The 22601-nt window shown below is 44.0% G+C and overlaps 2 protein-coding genes across 7 annotated transcripts in view; one reads left to right on the top strand and one right to left on the bottom strand.

Moving 5' to 3' along the window:
* Positions 1–2134, bottom strand: part of Gpr137c (G protein-coupled receptor 137C) — a 63205-nt gene extending 61071 nt beyond the window's left edge. The window contains exon 1 of the mRNA XM_006994171.4: positions 1681–2134. Within this exon, the coding sequence (XP_006994233.2) occupies positions 1681–2106 (426 nt within the window). The 5' untranslated portion in view covers positions 2107–2134. The remainder of the gene's footprint in view (positions 1–1680) is intronic.
* Positions 2135–2672: 538 nt separating this feature from the next.
* The window catches only part of Txndc16 (thioredoxin domain containing 16), an 82589-nt gene continuing 62660 nt past the window's right edge, over positions 2673–22601 (top strand). Inside the window, exons 1-7 of one of the 6 annotated variants that reach the window (XM_042284706.2) lie at positions 2694–2916; positions 3112–3162; positions 7010–7110; positions 8080–8318; positions 9371–9453; positions 13842–13915; positions 14793–14867. In XM_042284706.2, the coding sequence (XP_042140640.2) occupies positions 8159–8318; positions 9371–9453; positions 13842–13915; positions 14793–14867 (392 nt within the window). In that variant the 5' untranslated portion in view covers positions 2694–2916; positions 3112–3162; positions 7010–7110; positions 8080–8158. Of the gene's footprint in view, positions 2917–3111; positions 3163–4440; positions 4575–7009; positions 7111–8079; positions 8319–9370; positions 9454–13841; positions 13916–14792; positions 14868–22601 lie in introns of those variants that run through there. The other 5 variants (XM_042284707.2, XM_042284704.2, XM_042284705.2 and 2 more) reach the window with 5 other exon arrangements.

Genomic DNA, 22601 nt, shown 5'->3' with positions numbered 1-22601 from the left:
AAGGGTGGTTAGCCACTTGGAAAGGCCCAATGAACCACATACATAATTTACGTCAAGACACATGGAGGGTGGGAGGCAGACACACAAGGTATCTGATGCTCCTAGCAAATGGACTTCTAGTCATTTTCAGGTAGACTAACTACATCCGAAGCTAAAGTAAGGTTTCAATGAAGGGAAATTATTAATGTTCTATTAGAAGTGATGTTAAGAAGAACTCAGTATCAGTTCATCTATAAATAAGTGTTAGGATAGCTTAAGCAACTGGATGATAAGAACCATCTTCAAATAAATGACATCATTGTAGCATGTTTATTTGATTTATAATTACATCTGCTTTTTACTCATGCTTAAGGTTTGGGTTTTTGTAGTATTGTGTGGCCTTCCAAAGGATGGAGAATAAAAGTAAAGTTTGGTTTTAGTATGGTGACTAGCTGAAATTGTAACTGTGATTTTAAAATGATGCGTTGTTTTCCTATTAAGGGAGGAAAAGAGTTTGTTTATGTTGCAAATATAAATACTTAATCTGATTCAAAAGTGCCCTTTTTTTTTGGTAACTTTTCCTTGAAACTGTTATCACCTCCAAAAGCCTTTGAGAGGATTAGCTGCATAGACCAATACTATATTAGTCAGTATTAAGTGTATGATGTCACCTTTTCCCTCCCCTCCTAAGCTTTTATTTTGAGGGAAAGGAAGACTTTTAGGGGGTAAGCCTGAAAACACTAAGGCTTAAATACCACTGATATACACGACTGACAACCTTACACCCCAAACCTGTCTGAAATGGGTCAAATACTTAAGTGCTGCAGAACAATGCAATCCAACCAGCAATTCCCCGTAAAAGAGAAAGGGGGTGTGATTAGACTCAGGCTATTAAGCAAGTTGTTGAAAAACAAAACAAAACAAAAAAACCCAGTTCCGTGGGATTGTGTCTGCAACAGGCACAGGTTAAGCGTGTTTCTTCTAATTAGCTCCCCACCAAAGGGCTTTGCTGTAAGAGACCGGCTGAATCGCCAAAGCAAGCAGCAACTGGGACAAACATTAAGGGCTGTATGGAGGTCCTTCGACTGTCCCGCAGCATAGGTTATTGATCGTTCACCCCGCCGGGGGAGCGATCGGTCAGAATTTGTGTAAGGTGTATCGAGCCACAGTTAAGGATGTGTGTGTGTGTGTCGGGGGGGGGGGGGATATAAGCTTCTAATAAAAGAAACGCAGCAACAATAGCGGAGGAGCAAGCTCTGCCTGGTGACGTAATGGCTGGCAGCGGTCCAGCTTCGGCAGAGCTGCCGCTACCTCAGCATCCAACCTCCCTCAACCCGGTCCAGCCCCGGCCGAGCGACGGGAGCTTGCGACTTCTTACGATGCCGCTCTGTGGTCGCCACCACCGCCTTACCGTGGAGGTCTGGAACACTGAACAAAGGGTGTCCCACAGTCTTAAGTTGTCGGGGCACGCATACTCTCTCACACTTCTCCAACCCTCTCAGGCGCCGAGTCCATCAGCGGCTTAAGTTGAGGGAGAGGGAAAGACCGGAGTGCCTCAGTGTCCCCAGGCTGCTCTCCCGCCACCACCTTCCCCCACCCCGCCAGATCTTCCCTCCACCCCCCATCTCCATTCCCCGTCGGTGTCGGCGGGAGTGGATCCCGGCGGCCCCGCTCCCCCGCACGCCGGTCCTCCCGCCTTACCTCTGCCAGGTAGAGGTTGAGGAGACAGAGCGTGGAGAACTGGAGGCAGGAGGGGAAGCAGTAGAGCAGCCAGTGCGGGAAGAAGTGGAGGCGAGAGGGCGGCCGCAGCACGGGCAGCGAGCCGCTGAGGGAGAAGGCGGCCGAGAAGAGCGTGGTCCGGAGCGCTGCCCACGCGAGACAGAGGAAGAGGCAGAGGCTCTGGTAGCTGAGCCGCCGCTCGCGGTACAGGAGCAGCCGCCAGAGCTGCAGGTAGGCAAAGGCGAAGAGCGCTGCGTAAAGCAGCGCGTGCAGCACGCTCAGCGCCAGCTGCACCGAGCCGGGCACCGCGGTCCCCGAGGCCGCGACGGCGCCCCCGCCGGGCGTCGAGGGTTCGCGGCCAGCCGTGGGGACCGCGGCGGCCGCCGGCCCCGGCACTGACACCCTCATCAGGGGACGCGAGCAGCAGCGAGGGAGCGCGGGAAGGAAGCAGCCCAAGCGCCCTCCCCGGACCTCCCGCCCGCCCCAGCCTGCGGCCCCGGGCAGCGCCGTGCCCTGCAGGACTCGCAGCCCCGCGCGCTGGCCGCGGCTGCCCTCGGGCCCGCCTCCCCCTACCCCCCGGGGGGGGGCTCAGGCTCCTCCTGCCGCGGCTCGGCTCGGCTCCGCAGCGGCAGAAAACAACTCTCGGCTGGAGACAATCAGCTGAGAAAGCCGAGCATTTGAGGCGCTCGCTCCGCACTGTGGGCTGCCGGCGATTGGCCCGGGTGGGCACGCCCTCTGGGCACCGCTCTCGGAAGGCCACGGGCCTCAGAACCCGTCACTCCAGGATGCTTCGATCTGATTGGGCTCCTGCCGCCCTCCCTCTTTCTCCCCGCCCCTCTCCCCACCCACGCTGCTGATTGGCCCAGCAACTGCAAGACCAGCTCGCGCCGGCGGGAGGATTCCAGATTCTGTCACCTAGGGTTGCTCTCGCTCCGCCCCGTCGATCCTTCCATTGGTTGGAGGATCTCTTACGTAAGGAGCACGAGGAGAAGGCGGAACCTCGGGGTTTTTTTCCCCCCCCCAGGAGAATGATTTTGCGGAGGCAGGGGCGGCCGTGGGCGGCGAGCTCTCTCAGGTAGGCGTAGTCGTTTGCCCGCTGCCTTGGGAACTAGCCGCTGCCCCGCCTTCTGGCTCCGCCTCCTCTTGGGTGGCGGGAAGTGCTGTCCTCAGAGACCGAGCAGTTTATTGCACGCAGGTCCTGCGAGCAGTCTCCGACAGGTGGGTGGCAGCGGGCCTCGAGATTCTGCCTGCAGGATTGCATGCACGTCCGCATCCGGCAGCGTTCCTCCAAGCAACGCTGCTTGCGGAGCTCCCGCTTCTGATTCGGCACACCTGTTTCTGGGGCGCCGAAGGACCCTGGTTTTGAGTGATTGATTTATTATTGTTATTATTTTCTTTTTTCTGGGTGAGTAGGAGGAAGCACGAGGCGAGGGAAGTGAATAAAGTAAAACGTGAGCTGAAACTGTAAGTAATCTTTTGGGAAACGGCCCTTAAGCACGGGTGGTACTGGGATTAGATGAATGTTAAGGCCTTCTGCAAGGGGAAGGTGGTTCTTTGAAACCTGCAATTTGGAAAAATGTCCTTGGTATAAAATTTGGGGCGGGTGGCGCGCCGGGGGGGGGGGCGAGAAACAGTAACACTTTGGCGATTGTCCAGAATGGAATAATTAGAGTGACATTCCACTTGTATTAGTCTTGTGTGTGTCTTCATTTGAGACCCAGAGGTACAAAAAAATTAAACGTTGTATTAGCACTTTAAATAAGTGAGAAACGACTGTATATTGGCCACTACATGAAATTTGTTACCCCCCCCTTTTTTTTGTATTTGGTAGCAAATCAGTTAAAATGATGCAAGATTGAGAGGGAATCCTGTGTTCTCAGGGTGACCATCTCATCACAGATTCAGTGTTCTTGCAGACAGTTATTTACTGGAGCCTCCAAAACCCAGCCTTTCCTAAGTACCCCCTTTCCTATGCTCTACCTGAGAAGAGTGTTGTTTCCCCATTCTCCGCTCAGCAAGTGTATGTTGCATAGGGGTTTAAGATCTATATTGTACTCCACATTCTGGGCCAGTAGTTTACCAGGCAGCAGGTATTGTCACCATCCATGTGTATATAATCATGCACGTGCACATACAATAAAGATAAAATGGAAAATGCCACAAGTGTGTTTATTCAGTGGTATTAGGGTAGGGCCATCAGGTGAGCTATAAGGAGGCAGGGGGACTCGGTAGCATTTAGATGTTTTATCTTGTTAGTTTTAGGGTTGGTGGAGGCTGTCTACATTCCAAACGTTAAAGCTGTTAGGCCAGATTACAAAGGTGGTTCGTAAGTGGTGATGGAAAGGGGCAGGAGGTGTAGTGCAAGATGGATGTGGGTTCTTGTCTTAGAATGATCCGCCTTTCATGAAGTTTTACTCAAGCCCGCTGCAGGGTCTTTATGCAGGTGCAGTTTCTTCAGAGAACCTGCGTGCACAGCACTGATCATTACAGATCAGCAGCAAGCAGTTCTCATTCTGCACGCCCCAGAGCATCGTTCTCCAGGGTCTCTGGCTTTGTCCTGTGAGAGGGAGACAAACTGTGAGAGTTTTATCCCTATCTTGGCCACATCTCAAACTGGCTTTGCAGCATATGGCCTCTTCTTGAGGCTGAGTGGTTTGATCAGCAAGCTTCTTGGAGCACGGAATAGTGCGGGTCTACGTTATGATTTATGTTTGTATATTGCCTGTTTTGGCTGGTGCTTGCATACCTTGTCAGATGTAACCAACAGCAGCTACTATTCAGTGTGGACATTCTGGTTTCAAGCCCCTTCTCTGAGTGCTTGGAATAAGCTCATTTAGCTGCAAGAATCTTGGCACACACCCATGTAGGTTTCTTAGGTACGTCTCGTCTCCAGATTACTGTAGCCACAACTTTATCAACTTGATGTGTTTCATTCATTGACCGTTAGTGTCTGATAAACCTTTTCTTGTGAGGCCCAGACCAGTTTTGAGCTCTGCTCGATCTCCTAGCCAGTGTTTGAGAGTTTTTGTTAGGAAGCTGCTCGTTTTTTAACTTGTGTGCCAATGGACGTAGACCAGTTTATGATGCAGAAGTAGCTCCTCAAATCTTGCCGGCTTACAATTTTACAAGATTTCCTTGAGCTCATGGCACACTAGCTCGGGATTCTCTGTGTTGTGTTCACGTGAACAAGATAGCTACCATTTTGAGCATTCCTGGTGACTTTGATAGAAGGGAATAAATAAGGTCTGCCTGCCAGGTACTGGCTGTTGAAATTGTCGCCTGATACTCCTTTTTTTATTACCTCCCCTCCCCACAGTGAAATCACATGGTTGTCATAAACAACTTCCTCGGAGGAGGAATGAGGAGGCTCAGTGAAGGCTGCCTCACACCCGAGAAGAGGCAGGAATCTAGGGTCTGCCACACCCAAGGAGCCAGGTCACATTTCTCCCATGGTTCTCATCAATTTGTGTAGGTGTGGAGAGTTTTGAAGGCTCAAGCTCTGCTTTTAGTACCCTTTCTAGTTACTGGGGAGGGAGGCCGTCACTCAGTATCCTTCATGTCTTTGTTTTCACTCTATGATTGCTGATAGTCTTTCCACCCACACTCTCTGTCCTGTAGTTTAAAGATCTTTGTGTAAGGGGGGCAAGACTCTGAGCAAATACCTTTTGTTTTCCACGATGGGTTTGTCCATGCTTTTGTAGCTGGACGGGGTAGATTAGAAAATAGAAGCTATGGATGTTTATTTACATGCAAAAAAAAAAAAAGGTGAAAGACTATAAGATCTGAAGAAAGAGGAATGTCTAAATAATAACTTTTAGAATAAAAAATGAGGTGATTTAGTTAAGGAAGTGATGAGAGCCAGGTATGATTACAGCTCCTGTCTGTAATCCCAGCACTCTGGAGGCTGAGGCCAGAGGATCACCATGAAGCCAAGCGAGGCTATGTGGTAAGCCCATGTCTGAAAAAGCTAAGAGAAGGAAAAAAAGAAAAAAAAAGAATGGTTTTGTGGGCTTCGAAAGTTGCCTTGATATCTATCCTTGCCTCACTTTTTTTTTTCTCTAGAGATAATTGCTCTCAATTGTTAATTCTGTGTCTTGACATGGACAACTATTTTCAATAACTTTGGCTCTTGGTGTTTTGAAATGTATTAAGCCTTCTGCCCCCGTTTTCACCCTTTGTACTTCTTTTGTGTCTCCGAACCATCCATTCAACTAGTGGACCCCACATACTCTATGCTTTACATAATTTTTAAATAGTCAAATATTATCAAAGGTGGAATGATGGAGATGACTGATACAGTCCTTTCTCTGGTCCCTAACTGATTGCACAGCACTTTCAGTCATGTGACCTCATCTGTCCAGTTAGATAAAAGGCACCCAAAGTTTGCTTTGGATGTACAGTCAAACTTTCAGAGCTGCAAAGCGTGTCGAGGGGGAGAGAAACCACGTACCAACTCCAGTGTCTAATTTAGGCTAAAGTAATTGAATTGTAGCCTTAAGACAAGGAAATAATTGATGCTTGATCTTCCAGTTGTAATTTAACCTAATACTTTGCAGTTTAATTAGGTTATTATTATTTCATATAGGAATGAATGCTCAATAGGTATTCCCTTAGCCACAGAAATATATGCGGTTTGCTCCAGAATACAAAGAAAATAGTGGTTGACCTATTTAAAAATGTTCCCATTAATATAAAGCAGCCATGAAATAGGTTGCTTACAATGGCTAGAATGTATAATTAATTTTAATGCTGAGGATACCTTTTAATTAGGTATTGTTAAGGTTACATTTTTATATACAGCTGTCACTCATTTTACTTTGAGCTGTTTAACACTTAACTCAGAATTAAAAACTGAAGGCAAATCTGTTCAGTGATAGTAACATGTTCTAATGAATTTCAGAAGTATTAAGTAATTCATGAATCATTAGTCTCATTTTTTTCCAATAGCACCTGGTCTCTAGGGAGAAATGTCTTGTTGATAATCTTGGATGAATGGAGCATGTAGCCAGTGATATAGGATTTCTTCATAAAGTTATCATCTTATTCTTTGCTAAAAAATTCTGCCCTTACTCTTAGGAGTATATAGAAATAATTATTGCTGTTTTCATTACCTATTTTAAAGTAATGATCTTGTATTTGAAGTATAGTGGTCCTACTTCAGAATAAAAGATGAAAATTCTCACTTATACCTGTGAGTGTACTTTTGCTCCTTGGAAATATGGTAGTTTTATATTATCTTAATTTCCCTAGAGGCTGGGAGGGTAGCTCTGTGGTAAAGTGCTTACCTAAGCTGTCTTTTAAACTTTGACAGTATAGATCATCAGTAGAAGACCTCTTGGACTTGTTTAAGAAAAAACCAAAAGAAAACTGCAGAACAGCAGACATGAGCGACTTCAGGACAAGGGGAGAGTAGTGAGTACATCAAGGAAGGCCAGGAGGCTGGCTGGACCAGACCGGGTTCTAGTCAGTTGAGAAGCGTTTCCGTGTATAAGCAGTGTGAAATAGGATGTCCTAAGCATTAAAGGAAGCATATTTTCAGAAAGAATTGTTGCGTAATGTGAGTAGCTCTCTTGCAGGACATTCAAAAGGTAGTAAACCCATAGCAGACTTTGTGATGACTCCTTCCCAGCCAAATGGTGTTCAGCAGCTGCTGGAGTATTTGTTATACATTAGCTGTAAATGGGTCAAACAAAATGTCCAATTTTAAAAATGAGCAGAGCCAGGCTTGGTGGTATAGGCATGTACTCCCAGCTGCTCAGGAGGCTGGGGCAGGAAGATTGTAAGTTCAAAGCCAGCTTGGACTTCCGAGTAGATGGCTGGGGCTAAAGATCAGCGGAAGAGTGCTTGCCTGGCTTGTACAAGGCTTTGAGTGTATTGTCTAGCACAGAACATTAAAAAAGGATTGGATAATATTTTAAATTGATTTAGAATGTTCAAAAATGCCAGCTTAACATACTGTAGTAAATATCTGTGAAACTTAAGCATTTTGTAGATATCCTAGATTTCTTTTGCAATTATTGAATGGCTGTAATCCAAGCTCTCAAAAGGCAGTAACTGGGGTGCTGTGAATTTGAGGCAAGCCGGGTTAAAAACTAGAACCTTGTCTCAAAAACCAAACACAAAAGGCCTGGGAATGTAGCTGGCTTAGTGATATAGTACTTCCTTAAACTACACAATCCCCAGCTCTGTGAAAATATAAAATGAAATGAAAGTACTATCCGTTCAGTGTCCTTATATACCATTCCCCATCAGAGTTTCTTACTAGAAAGTTCTAGCAAAATCAAGTAATATAGCGATTTAACTATTCATCTGGTGTCTTTAGCTCCCTTCATTTAACAAATTCACCCAACAGAACTTTGTGGATTTCCTACTCTGTGCCAGGTATCGCTTCAGGCAGTAGAACAGAGCAGGGGAGAAAGCAGAGTCGTCTCCTGGCGCACGTATCCGGCTACAGCTCACGATGTCTTCTGGCTTCATTGTATACGGAGCTGGGGTTGCAATCGTTTTGATGTGCAGTTTTTACAAGTCAACTGAAGACTCTCTCCCAGAACTGAGTCCTCAGCAATATTTCAGCACGCTGCAGCCAGGAAAAGCCTCTTTAGCTTATTTCTGTCAAGTTGGTAAGTATCTTTTAAAATTCTTACGTGGCTCCTGTGATATTTATTTCCCTGTCATCACTGCAGTCAGCGGGAACTTCTATCAGTTGTAACAGTGTGCTCTGTAAAGCTGTTTCTGTGATCCGCCTGCTTGGAAGGATCCAAACACCTTAGCTGTTCTCTTTCCTCAACAGCTATGATGCAGTAGTGATTGCCTTCTGAGTTTAGTATGGGGATCAAATGGGTTTACATATGTGCTCACTTCATAGAAAACACTAGTTCAGCCATCTGGAGTTCATGCAGTCATTTCTGGAAGAATACTTTTTTACTCTTTTTCTTTACATGTAGCTATTTTTACAGTTTTATAAAAACTGGATATGGACTTTTAGCAGTAGTTTAGCTTAATATTATGTATTCTGCTTTGGCCATGTCATTAATTATACTGTATTAATTAACATGACTATTGAACAGAATTGTGATGGTGTCATGTAAGTCTTTATACCAGTAACAGTGCAGTTGTATTGGAATTACCAAAATGACTTCACATCTCTAGTTATTCTTTAATTCTAATTGTGATTTGGGACTTTAAAGTCATTTTGAATGTTTTGTATGTGTGTATAAGAACTGTGTATATGGTGTTAAAGTTGGAGGAATAATACCACATTAGATTTAAACTTTTTTTGTTTGGTTGCTTGTTTTTTGAGATAGGGTTTTTTTTGTTTAGCCCTGGAACACATTCTGTAGACCAGGCTGGCCTCGAACTCACAGAGAACTTACTCTGCCTCCCAAGTGCTGGGATTAAAGGCATGTGCCACCACCACCCGGCTTGAACTTATTTATTTATTTTTTTTTATCATATGCTTTAAATAAGAAGTTTTTAAGGTAATTTACAAAATTATATTGTGATAATAGAAATAAGAATAAAGAAACAATAGGAAAACATGTGGCTGGATGTGATGTTGTTTTGAAGGCTAGTCACATAATTTTTGTGTGTGTTCAGATTTTACCTTTAATTTTAAATATTCATCTTTTAGAAGAGCAGATTCACAAATATTCATTCAACATTCTTGTTTTAGGTTCACTAAGTAACTCTGTGTTTCTTGAAGAACTAAAAGAAGCCGTTAGGCCTCTCCAGGACTATGGGATTTCCGTCTCAAAGGTAGACCAATATTTATGTTAATATCAGTTACAGACATTTATAATAGTATGACCTAAGACTGCAATCTAGCCAGGCGGTGGTGGCGCACGCCTTTAATCCCAGCACTTGGGAGGCAGAGGCAGGCAGATCTCTGTGAGTTTGAGGCCAGCCTGGTCTACAGAGCGAGATCTAAGAAAGGCGCAAAGCTACACAGAGAAACCCTGTCTCGAAAAACAAACAAACAAACAAACAAAAAAAGACTGCAATCTAAAAACCCATGAGCTTCAGATCTTTCCAAACTGAGAAAACTGTTTTTTGTTTTGTTTTGTTTTGTTTTCTTGCTCCTTACCTAAGCATAGAAAGCTAACTTCAGACGATTCTGTAACAGTGCATGGAGAGAAAGAAGCTGGCTGAGTCCCCAGCTGTGAGACCTGACCTGTGTTTCATGACCTATTCTCTCAGAGTGTTTTCAAGCCCACGGTCAGGGTTTGTTCTCTTTTGTCCTACAAATATTTCACAACAGCCACAATTTGGCTGTTTATTAAATTTCTATTAGTATAAATGGAAGGAAAAAAATGAAGATGATTAACATTTTTTTGAGTTTCTATTTTTCTGTTTTTATAACTGTTTATGCTATAGATTCGACATTTTCCAGAATAAATTAAAACAAGTCACTTTGAAAATAGAAATTTTTTTTCCAAAAAAATGTTCAAATTTGCCATGGAGTTTTATGGACAATTTCCACATGTATCGGATTGGGTAACATCTGAGACTTCAATTTACTTTTAGTTTACATGAGAAGTCTCCCAGTGATGGTCCTTCTTTCAGATTAGTGTCTGCTGGCTTTCTCATACGTTTATTTGTTCTCGGGTCAGCTACCACCTCCCAGAATGATGGCTGTCCCTCTTAGTGTCTGCAGTAGACGCCCTCCAGGAAGTCAGGACAGTCTAGGCACCTTATAAAAACCAGTCATACTGCCAACTACATCTCCTTGGTGTGTCAGTTCTTTCTGTAGAGACGCTTTGTTCACTCACCGAGTCTGTTCTAGAATGTTCCCAGCACTCACCTCTCATGAACTCTGGGTAGAAATTTAAACAAAAATTTAGAAGTGGTGGGCTAGAGATGCCCAGTTGTTAGGAGCATCAGCTGCTGTTGCGTTGGACCCAGTTCAGTTCCCAACACCTGCGTGGCACCTCACAACCATCTGTGACTCCAGTTCCAGGGCATCTGATGCTCTGTTTGGCTTCTACCATCGCCAGGCATACATGTGGTACACTTACATGTATGCAGACACTCATGGACATAAAAGTGAATAAACTTTAGAAGTGAAATAGTCATTGCATGATGCTCGGGCATGACTGTGCTGTTTATCTGGTCAGGGAGAGAAGAGCCTACATTTGTGTGCCTGGAGGAGACTATTAGGATCTGTGCTTAGACCGCACTTACTTACTGATATAACTTACAACTTTTGATGTTCATGGGTTGAGAACACTGAGGTTTCCCGAGAGAAGATGATAAATCACAGACCCATCCTGAACCTTTGGCTCAGTCCTTGCCACATAAGAAATTGTAAATATTAGCCGGGCAGTGGTGGCGCACGCCTTTAATCCCAACACTCGGGAGGCAGAGGCAGGCGGATGTCTGTGAGTTCGAGGCCAGCCTGGTTTACAGAGCAAGATCCAGGAAAGGCGCAAAGCTAGACAGAGAAACCATGTCTTGAAAAACCAAAAAAAAGAAAGAAATTGTAAATATTTATGACAGTGAAATGAGTTTACTGTATTGAGTGTTTTTTAGATGACCTGTCTTTGGAAAGGATATATTGTAAATGTGGGGATACATCACATTCACAGATCATCTTAGTACCAAGAGGAATGTAATCATTATAATAAGGGCTCTATAAATCCAGTCCGTGTTAAAGAAATGAAGGCCTATTTCTAAGTGCTGAGAGAAGGTCACAGTAGTGTTGGAGAGAGTAGCATTTGACAGTATCTTCAAAAATTAAGATTGACAGATGGGTAGAGGAAGAAATCACCAAAATATAGATGTCTTTGGGAGTGCGTGCATGCGTGCATGCGTGTGTGCGCGCGCACTGATTTTAGTTAGCTTGCTTGAATGATGAGTCAGGGCTTATTTAATGGTGCATCTTACAGTGGTTACCCCGCTGAAGGAAAGGATTGCCTCTCCCTTGGCCACTGTTAGTTGCCGTAGCTCCTCCAGGCTGGGTGGAGCTAAAATATAAGTGGGCTAAACAGTCCGGTTAAGAGAAGTATTCTCAAGTTGGGCACAGTAACCAAGTCCAACTTTATGCTATTTAAAAATGTGTCTAAAGGCTTCACACAATTTTAAGGTAAATGAAGAAAAAAAGGATACATTATGCAGATGATAACCAAAATAAGGTTTTGTATCAAGTTGTTTTTTAGAGCAAACGCAAGCCCTCTAGTCACCTTTGACGTTTCCTTCTCTCATCACCGTTCCGTGGACCCCGAGGTTCTGTTTTCAAAACTTTTCAAACTCGGCTGCCCTCGCACTCACTCTTACTTTGCTGGTCATCATGCCACCGAGGGACCACGGTGCTGTCCTGGCCACTGGCTGTTTCCTGTCACTTTTCTCCCACGACAGACTCTTCTCTGTGTGTGAGCGGGTGTGTCAGATGTCAGAGAGGCTTCCCATGGCAGTCACCATCAATTAAAGCCCCGAGTGTCACAGAGACAGACCGCCTTGTCTGGGTTCATGTGCTGTCCCCCACCTTCCTTATGTTTCTGAAGCACACTGTTGATCTTTCTGCTCCCTGGGCCTGCCAAAGGTGCCATTACCACAGGACCTTTGCAGGTATTTTCACCTCATCCACACATTCATATATGTGTGTGTCTCCCGTCTGTTCTTAGTGCCAATGTCACCTCCTCAGAGAAGCCCTCCTGGGTTATCTGTCTCAAATGGTCCGCTGTATTCTGTCCCTTTACTCTTTTTATGTATGGTACTTAGCTTTATATATTAATCATTTAATGTTTATACTTTTAAAATGTAAGTTCAAAATAAAGTTTTTCATTTTGGACTTAACTGTATCCCCCCGGGACTAACATAATGGTAACTCTTCAGACTATTGTGAATGAGTACATGGATCTCTTGTCATAACATCAAGCATTCCTTTTCTTTGGACTAGAAAGTTAAAAACTTATGTACACTAAAGTTCTTTTGGCTGCAGCTGACTTAATTCTCATTTTCTGTTCCTTATATCTTTCCTGTCAGTTCCCCTTTTATAATTTTTTTTTAAACATCAGATTTCATTTTGTTTTCTCAAATTCTGCATAAATAAATTAAGCTAGCAAGAACAAAAACCCCACTCCATCAAAGCAAACAAAACCCTTAACCAAATTCAGGACAAAATGACCCGCCTCTCCAGCCTTTGTTTAGGTTAGTTACATTGGTGGCCGTTTGTCCTCTCAGCTGGAAAGTGTGCTCTCTCCTCATGGCTTGCTCCTGTGTGGTTGTGCGTGCACACAGTCCCTCTTCATAGTGTTCCTTTCTGCATTCATGACCAGCCTCTTAAGTTGCCATGGCTTCCCTCCAGGTCCCAGTCCTTGACCCGTACTTACGATCCTGCCTCCTTGTTTTGTACCCTCTTACCTTCCATCTTATTTTCATGGCTGGTCTCAGACATTTCCTCACCTAAGTCTGGGTTGTGAGCGGTCTGGGCTTGGCGTTGCCGCTCTAACACCGGGCACTAGGTTTCTCTTTCTGTTGCACCATTTTAGCGAGTGGTGTAAAGGTGCCCGTGCTTGTTGAGAGAGACACTGTCAGTCTCCTTTGGAGACCTGTTGGTGAATTCTCACTCAGTGACATCTCCCAGTGCCACGTGTACCCTGTGGCTATCTTGACCCACTGTGGAGGCTAAAAAAGCTTTCTAATGTAACACTTTATTTATTTATTTTTTTTGAAGCGTGGTTCTGTTAATAAAAGTGGAGGGGTTGATGGACTTGGTTAGGAAACCAGCAGAACTTACGGGCCACACCTGTGGGCAGGTGCAGGCCCCAGCTTAGGTTCTCTCTGCTAGGCACTCACTCTGCCTCTGAGCTCTACCCTGAGCCTCTGCTTTTTGCTTTTCTTGCGTGGTTATCTTGTCGTAAGCATTCCCTTCCTGTTTTACCTCCTTACCTCCCGATTGCTTTGCGGAATTGAGTTAAATGTAAACTTGTGGAAAATTAAGTATCATTTTGAGAAGCAGAGAACGGTCCGGTTCCTCTCTGTGGTTTCCTGGAGCACCTGTGTGAACAGTGAAAGCATTGAGTCAGGAAAAGCGAGAGGCAGACTTTAGCCTGGAGACAGGTGGTAATGTTTCATCTCCTTGTTTTCCTAACCGTGAAACTTGACCCTGCGACGCATACTTTAAACCCCACTATAATCTTTTACAGGTTAACTGTGCCCAGGAAGAAGCATCAAGGTACTGTGGGAAAGAAGAGGGTTTGATGAAGGCGTATTTATTCAGGTAAGTCCTCTTGGCAGTGTGACATACTAATGCAGAGTGATCGTTTTAGACTATTTAAGAGCACATAAAAAAAAAAAAGAGCACATAGGTCCTGGGTTCGGTCCTCAGCTCTGGGTGGGTGGGTGGGGCCCGGGGCGGAGAGCACATAGCACATCACTGAGCTAGGGTAACATGGTCTTTAGTAGGGACTTAGGGAGTTTAGTAGAAATCCTAGGAATAGATTTGTCGTTAACCATTCTGGGCTTTAATTTTGTTCTTTACAAAAGCTGGAGAGTAATCCAGTACTCCCTGAGAGTCTTCTGTGAATTCCTACTCAGGGTGTCTGGTGGGAGGCACAGGCAAGCACAGGCAGACTGATTGTTCTGCGTGGCTCTGCCAGCTCCATGTTGGGAACCCTTTCCTCTTGAGGGATCCATCCATCCATTGACCCTTTCCTCTTGAAGGATCCATCCGCTGGGGTCTGGGTATCAGTTCCTCTATGGCTGAGTCTGCCATCTTATCCTGCAGAGGTGGCCTAGGAAGTAGAGAGAACCTGTTTGCTCAGGAAACTTTTCCTTCACATCCTTGTTTCCTCCCCAGCCAATCTGGAAATCTACATGTGATGGAGATGTTATTAGGACGTCTCTTTCTGATTTATATTTGTTTCCTATTATTATTATTATTGTTGCCAAGTATAGGTCCTAAACTTTTCAAGATGAACATATGTGAGTGTATCCTCAGTATATACTTGAGAATATTATGTACCAGCAGTCTGAGAGGTGTATGAGGTACACAGACAAGACACAGGCTCTCACATCCAAGAACTTAATATTAGATACCTAAGCAAATTGGGGTGTGAGGAGGTACTTCAGTAACGTGTTCTGCAAACCCTTTCTAGAGGCAGCATACTGCTCAGGGAATTCCCCACGGACACCTTGTTTGACGTGAATGCCATCGTCGCCCATGTTCTCTTGTAAGTACAGGGGACACTCACTTGCTTGTTCATTGGTGAGCTCACTTTTGAGAACCACAGTTGTTGGAGATATTTTGGAGTTTTAACCTATTTATAGGCATAGGTTTCGTACACATCACTGGTTTATCATCTCAAGGGTCTAACATTTTTTTCATTGACAATAAACACAGGAATACATGCTCTGTTTGGAGGATTTTCTTAACGGGACCCAATGATCATACAGTTGCTCTTTGGTTTGTTAGTGCAGCGAGTATGTACTAGATGTCTTTGTCTGGGCCGCTGTAGCACAGTCCACAGGCCAGGTGGTGTAGAAAGCAGAATTTTACTTTTCACAGTTTTGGAGGCTGGAAGTCGAGTGTCAGATTATTGGCTGATTTGATGTCAGATGAGGGTCTGCACCTCCTAGAAGGCTGTGTTCTCCCCATGTCCTCTCAGAGCAGAGGAACCTGGATAGCTGAGGCTTCTTTTATGAGGCTGTTAATCTCATCCATAACAGACCCACTTTCAGGATGGAATCTTTCCTCAAAGCCCCACCTCTGAAGCACACCACTCTAGAGGTGGGTGTCAGTGTGTGCATCTCAGGGGACACACACAGACACACACACACACCCACACCTGGGTGTCAGTGTATGCATCTCAGGACACACTGGATGTTAGTGTATGCATCTCAGGACACACTGGATGTTAGTGTATGCATCTCAGGGGACACACACACACACACACACACACACACACACACACACACACACCCATCCAGGTGTCAGTGTATGCATCTTAGGGGACACCCAGACACACACACACACACACACATCCACACAGACACATACACCTGGGTGTCAGTGTATGCATCTTGGGACACACTGGGTGTTAGTGTATGCATCTTGGGACACACACACACACACACACACACACACACACCCATCCAGGTGTCAGTGTATGCATCTCAGGGGACACACACACACACACACCCATCTAGGTGTCAGTGTATACATCTCAGGGGACACACAGAGACACACACACGGACACACACACACACACACACACACACAGATGTCAGTGTATGCATCTCAGTACACACACCCAGTGTCAGTGTATGTATTTCAGGACACACACACACACAGTATCATTGTATGCCTCTCAGGATGGATACACACACACACACACACACACACACACACACATTGGTATATGCACCCTAGGACACCCCGCTCCAGGTGGTAGGTGGTTGCAGGAAGATACTCAACTTTGCTGTTTCCCCTAGGATTTTAAAAGTACCTCGTTTCCTTCTCACACTAGCCTGGTTTTTCCGGAGTTTGCAGATGTGCCTGCTCAGTCAGTGCCGAAGAGACTGTGGTGGGAGTTTTAGTGAGGATGACTCAGTTCCCTGGCACGGAACCTTCGGGCCTGGGATCCAAGCTTACCTGGGCCAGATCTTATAAAGTCATTTTCTCAGTTGAGTTTCCCTTCCTTCAGATAACCCTACCTTTTGTCAAGTTAACATAAAACTAGCTAGGACAAGCCCTAAGGCCAGTTAATAGGTGAAAGATGACCTTTTTCTTTTTAGGAAATAATTTATTGAGATATAATTCATAGACTGTTCAAGTCTACAGTTCAGTGGTCTTTAGTATATTTACTGATATATACAACCATCACCATGGTCAGTTTTAGTTTTTCTCACTTTAGAAAGAACCCTGGCTCATTGTCTCCCATCTCCCTATGTCCCACCCCTAACAGGCCCCCCCTTATACTTTGTCTCTGTAGACTTTCTAGTTCTGGACATTGAATATAAAGAGAGTCTTATAGTGTCCTGAGCTGTATCTGAAAGATGGCCTTGTGAAGAAGGAATTCCAAAGGGGTTGAATGCAGTTCAACAGAAAGCCAAAACAGAAGACGTGCTGCTGTTCTCAGGAAACTACCAGTTTTGCTGTTATTCATCCCCCAGTCGATAGCTGATAACAGTTTTGAACCCAGAAAGAGGGGTGAAGAAAAAGATTAGGTAGGGGGCACTAAGATTGCCATTCCTTAAAGTATGAATCCAAGTCTGACACTAGATTTCAGAGTGGTCCAGAGTTTTCAATCAGCTGGGTCCTAGCTCAGGAGAGGCTGTGGATGCTGAGGAGCCGGTCACCCAAAGCACTGGGCTGAGGAGATTGTTGATGTCCTGTTGTGGGAGTGGTCCATTCCTAGTGCTGACTTAGAGAACACAAATTCCACATGTCATCTGCTTACCATGTTCCTGCTGCATGCCACACATTTGTTAGACACTGGGGATGCTGTATAGGCCGTGGCTTCTGTTCTTGAGAAACTTCGTATTTTCTCGTGGAGGTAGATGTAGAGGATGTGATGTGGTAAGTATTGTACTAGAAGTGTGTATGCCCAAGGGTTGATAGATGCCTAGGGAAGGGACCGGTCACGTCTAGTTAGGGGGTAGGTAGTTACTGAGTGGGCTTCCTGAAGAGAGTAGCAGATGTGATAAACCTTTAAGAGCAAATGCCTGGTGAAGAGGGAAGCAGGGGAATGTGTGACAGACATGGAGTTGGAAACAGTGTGGAGAGAGGAGTTTCGCTGGAGTGTGTGTGGCACGTGATGAAGGCAGGTTGTAGCGTAGTCTTGAATGTGCCCCCGGGCGGTTCAGGCAGCATGCTTTGACACCGCCCGCTGTGCTGGCAGTCTCTGGAGAGCGTGTGTTCTGCACTGAGGCTGCCGTGAAGTGGTACGTACTCCCAGAAGCACCTGGGTCTGCTAGGTGTTTGGCTTTGAATTACTTGTTGTTGTTGGCTTTCAGAAACCTTTTATTATTGGCGCAGTTTTCATGACCCTCACACTCAGGTACCCAGGCCCATATCCACAGCTGACGAGCTCACTTTAGACTGGCTGTGCTAATACGTACCGCTGTATTCAGGCCCATGCACCCACTTTTTTTTCAGTTGTTTATTTTTGAGATTATAATTTAATTACAACGTATCTCCCTTCCCGTTCCTCCTACCATACACCCTTCCTTCATCACCTTTAAATTCATGATCTCTCTCTCTGTAATAATTGTTATCACATGCATATACGTATTCATATACACATATATATTCCTAAATATAACCTGTTGGGTCCATATAATGTTACTCATTTCCCTTTTTGAGGCTCCTATTTCAGACCTTGGCTAAGGCACCTTCCAGGCACTTCTGTTAAGAGGTTGTTGTCAGAGGCCCTTGATAAAAGCTGCTCTTTAAAATTTTTATTTTCTGGACATTTTGAGTCACTCCGAACACTTGCTTGTTACCCCTGCCTTCCTGGACCACAGAAGAGGCTGGGAGGAGCCCTTTGGAAGAATTTTGGCAAACACAACGATTGCTTGTATTTGCACCACATGCACCTGGCTATTGATTGTTACCAAGAATCAAGACCGTTGTGGAGTTGGGCCCTTTCTGTATGTCACAGTAGGTGAATAAAATCTTTTTCCTTTGTTTTCTTGCCCCCTTACTAGTGCGTAGAGATTGAACTCAGGGCACTTGCTTGGGGAAGTTTTTACCACTGAGTTTCCAGCCCTAATTAAGTCTCCAACATGACTTTGGGTTTGGGCTTATTGTCCCGATGAACCAGCACAGAACCTGACCAGTTTTAGCAGGTGTAGAAACTGCTGAGTGGCCACTGTAACAAGTAGGGAAGTAAAGGGGCAGTGTTCTTCTTGATGCTCACCATGTGAAAATTGCTGGGCTCAGCAACAGTTAGTTCAGTAATGGTCAGCAAAACTACCAACTTGGTCTAATGCTTGACTTCTTCTTCTTCCTGCCCACTTCGTACTACCTAGATCCTGGCTGGTAGACAAGGAAGGAGAGCCATTTACAACGATGGCTCTCCTCTCACAGTCTGAGGCAGCTACAAGAGCTGCAGCCCCTGACAGGACAGCGAGGCTTTGCGGACACAGGCCATCGAGGGGACATTGAGGGCAAAACCACTGAGGGCAAGAAGAAATGGAGGAAAGGAAGTCAAGGAGTAGAAATCAGAGAGGCAGTTCCTTCATTCTCGCTTTGAACATAATAAAAAGACTTGTGGGATACAGTGTTGTATAACATTCTCCAATAATGATATTTAAATATTGAGCAACGACGCCAGATAACATGGCTGTGCTTTGTAAATTGCCGTGAAAAAGAAATAGGCTTTTTTCAATTTGTCATTCTGTTTTTTATGGGCTAAAACCGTTAGTCTAAAATTCCAGTGCTCAGCAAGCAGCTTTTTCCTTTGTCATACACTTTGTATTTGCGCAATGATCACCATAGAATTGAAATATTGCTTAATATTTTCTGACCGGTCTTCTGTTGTGTTTTAAACGTGATTTCTAGGCCATTTCTCTTATGTAAAGGAAGCAGAATTCCAGAATTTCTTTTGAAATTCACCACTGTGGTCTTCTAAAGATTGTGTGGTCAAATTTATCTTTTTTTTTTTACTTTGGGCTTTAAGTTAAACAATGGTCTTTTTTATGCCATTGTTACAAAGACATTCAGCCATTTTGAGGTTTTCCGTTGATACACTGTTTAAAGCTATAAGAAATTAAACTCATAGTATAGAGAGTTTCCATGTCTTTCCTCTCCATACATGGTTTTCCTAATAACAGCTTGCTGTAAGTGTGACACTGTTATATTTGGTGAACCAATATTAACTAAATAAACATAGATATTCACTCTGTGCTGTGTGCATAATGTTTAGACAATTGCAGTGTTCTGCACAATAGTTTCATTGCTCCAAAATTCTGTTCCCCTTTATAACTGATACTTTTATTGTTCCTGTAACTTTTCCCTCTGTACAGTATCACATGATGAACCACACAGCATGCAGCTTTTACATACTGGCTTCTTTTTCTTACGCAATATATAAATGACTGCATGTCCTCATGGTTTGATGGTTTATTCCCTTTTATAATGGAATAGTATTCTTTGGTATGGATGTTCACCTGTTCACCCATTCACCTGCTAAGCATACTAGTTCCTTCTGAGTTTTGGTAACTATGAATAAGGCTACTATAAACATCGATGTGTAGATTTTTGGTATAGATATGTGTTCCCCCCTTTGTTTATAAATACATAAGAGTAAGACTTGGGGATTGTAATGTTAAATTTGTAGGAAACAGCCAAACTGCCACCCCAAGTTTTGTAATGAGAGAGTTCTGGTTTCTCTGTGTCCTTATTATGTATAGTGATATCTCATTGTGAACATTTTTTTTATTATTATTAAGAGATTTTTCTATTCATTTTACATACCAACCACAGATTCCCCTCTCCTCCCTCCTCCTGCCCCCCAACTCCCCATTCCCATCTCCTCCAAGGCAAGGTCTCCCATGGGGAGTCCGCAGAGCCTGGTACATTCAGTCGAGGCAGGTCCAAGCCCCTCTTTCCTGCACCAAGCTATGCAAAGTATCTCACCATAGGCACTGGGCTCCACAAAGCCGGCTCATGCACTAGGGACAGGTCCTGATCCCACTGCCTGGGGGCCCCCTAAACAGTTTAAGCTAAACAGCTGTCTTGCCTGTCCAGAGGGCCCAGTCCAGTACCATGGGGGCTCCTCAGCTTATTATGTATAGTGATATCTCATTGTGGTCCATAGTACATGTATTTCCACTAGTTTGGCTAGTCATCTCTGTACTTTTTCCCATCATGGTCTCAATGTCCCTTGCTTATAGAATCCCTCCTCTCTCTCATTGATTGGACTCCTGGAGCTTGGCCTGGCACCTGGCCGTGAATCTCTGCATCTGCTTCCATCAGTCACTGAATGAGGGCTCTATGATGACAGTTAGGGTATTCAGCCATATGATCACCAGAGTAGGCCAGCTCAGGTACCCTCTCGACTATTGCCAGTAGTCTATGGTGGGGTTGTCCTTGTGGATTCCTGGGAACTTACCTAGTACTCTGTTTCTCCCTATTCCCATGATGTCTTCATTTATCATGGTCTCTCTTTCCTTGCTCTCCCACACTGTCCCTGTTCCAGCTCGAACCTCCCGTTACTTATGTTCTCATTCTTGCCCTCCATTAACCCCCTCACCCCCAGTTTGCTCATGTAGATCTCATCTGTTTCTCCTTCGCTGGGTGATCCATGCGTCCTTCTTAGGGTCATGAACAACCTTTCAGATGCTGACTGGCTATCTGTTATTTGGTGTTCTGTCCAAATACTTGACCTACTTTTTAAATTGGGTTGTTATATGTTTAGATTGAGACATTTTGTCAGATACATGTTTTGTTAGATACTTTCTTTCAGTTTGTGGCTTTTCTTTTCTCTGTTCTTTTAATAGTTTTTTGTTTTGTTTTGTTTTTTTCCAGAGCACAGATTTTTTTTTTTCTTTTTGGTTTTTTGAGACAGGGTTTCTCCATGTTGTTTTGGTGCCTGTCCTGTAGCTTGCTCTGTAGACCAGGCTGACCTCGAACTCAGAGAGATCCACCCGGCTCTGCCTCCCAAGTGCTGGGATTAAAGGCGTGCGCCACTGCCACCTGGCATACAGATATTTTTTTAAATAGTGAAGTTGAACCTAACACTATTTTTAATGGATTATACTTTTTATACTGTATTTTAAAATGAGTTACCAACCCCAGGTCACCAACTTTTGGTTTCTTTTTGGAGACACAGGGTGTTATGCAGCCCAGGCTCATCTCAAACTTACTATGTAGCCAAGGATGACCTTGAACTTTTGATCCTTTTGTCTCCACCTCTGTCAGCCTATACTGGGATCACAGGCAATCCACCACATATGGAATGTATAAGATGTAGAGTCAGTGTGTTCTACATTTTTGCATGTGGATGGTCAGTTTTTCAGCACCTTTTGTTAAAAAGATTATCTTTTCTTTATTGAATTGCCTTTGATCCTAGATTGTGTTTGTGTGGGTGAGTTTCTTCTAGAATTGTTTCTATTTTACATTTAAGAGTAAATAAATTTTAAAATATGTTATAAATGTATTTATAAATTATATATGTTATGAAGACATAGAAATATGAAATCTTAAATATCTTATGTTTAAGATTAAAATCTGTTTGGAATTTGCCATGGTGAATGGTATGAGGAATGTATGATCCAGTGGCTACTTTGATGCCCCAGCACAACTGAAATAATGGAGTTTTGTTCAGGATTTGAGGTGTTGTGGTTTACATAAAACTCTGACATGTAACGAGCTCTATTTCTGAGCCATGCCTCACTGGTTTGTCTGTATGTCGGTACCACTGGTTTAATTTGTAGAGTTTCTAATATATATATAAAAGGTTTAGGCCTTTGCATATTTTTGTTTTCAGAAGTGCATGCTTATTTTGTTTTCATATGCCATTTGAAATTAGATGATGCAGTTTCTCCCCTTCCCCAACTCTATCTAAATTTTGCTGATGTTCAATATATGTTATCTTAGGGACAGCTGACATATTAAGAGTGAATCCTCTTATCCTAGAATATGATGTTTTTCCATTTGTTAAAGTATTGTCTGTGTCCTCCAATAGTGGTGTTTTTTGTTTGTTTTTAAAAGACATTTCTTCGTTGGAAGATCACTTTTAGTTTCATAGCAAAAAGATGAGGAAAGCACAGAGATGTCTCCTTTATTCCCTTTCCCACCAGATTGGTGCATCACTTGTTAGCAGTAAGTCAGTCTCTAGTGACGTATTTCTTATTTTATTTTATTTTTTTGGTTTTTTGAGACAGGGTTTCTCTGTGTAGCTTTGCGCCTTTCCTAGCACTCACTTTGGAGACCAGGCTGGCCTCGAACTCACAGAGAT

The sequence above is a fragment of the Peromyscus maniculatus genome, chromosome 9, assembly GCF_049852395.1.
Source record: "Peromyscus maniculatus bairdii isolate BWxNUB_F1_BW_parent chromosome 9, HU_Pman_BW_mat_3.1, whole genome shotgun sequence".
NCBI lineage: Eukaryota > Metazoa > Chordata > Mammalia > Rodentia > Cricetidae > Peromyscus > Peromyscus maniculatus.
Note: the sequence above shows the minus strand (reverse complement) of the source record. Positions and strands in the feature narration are given on the sequence as shown.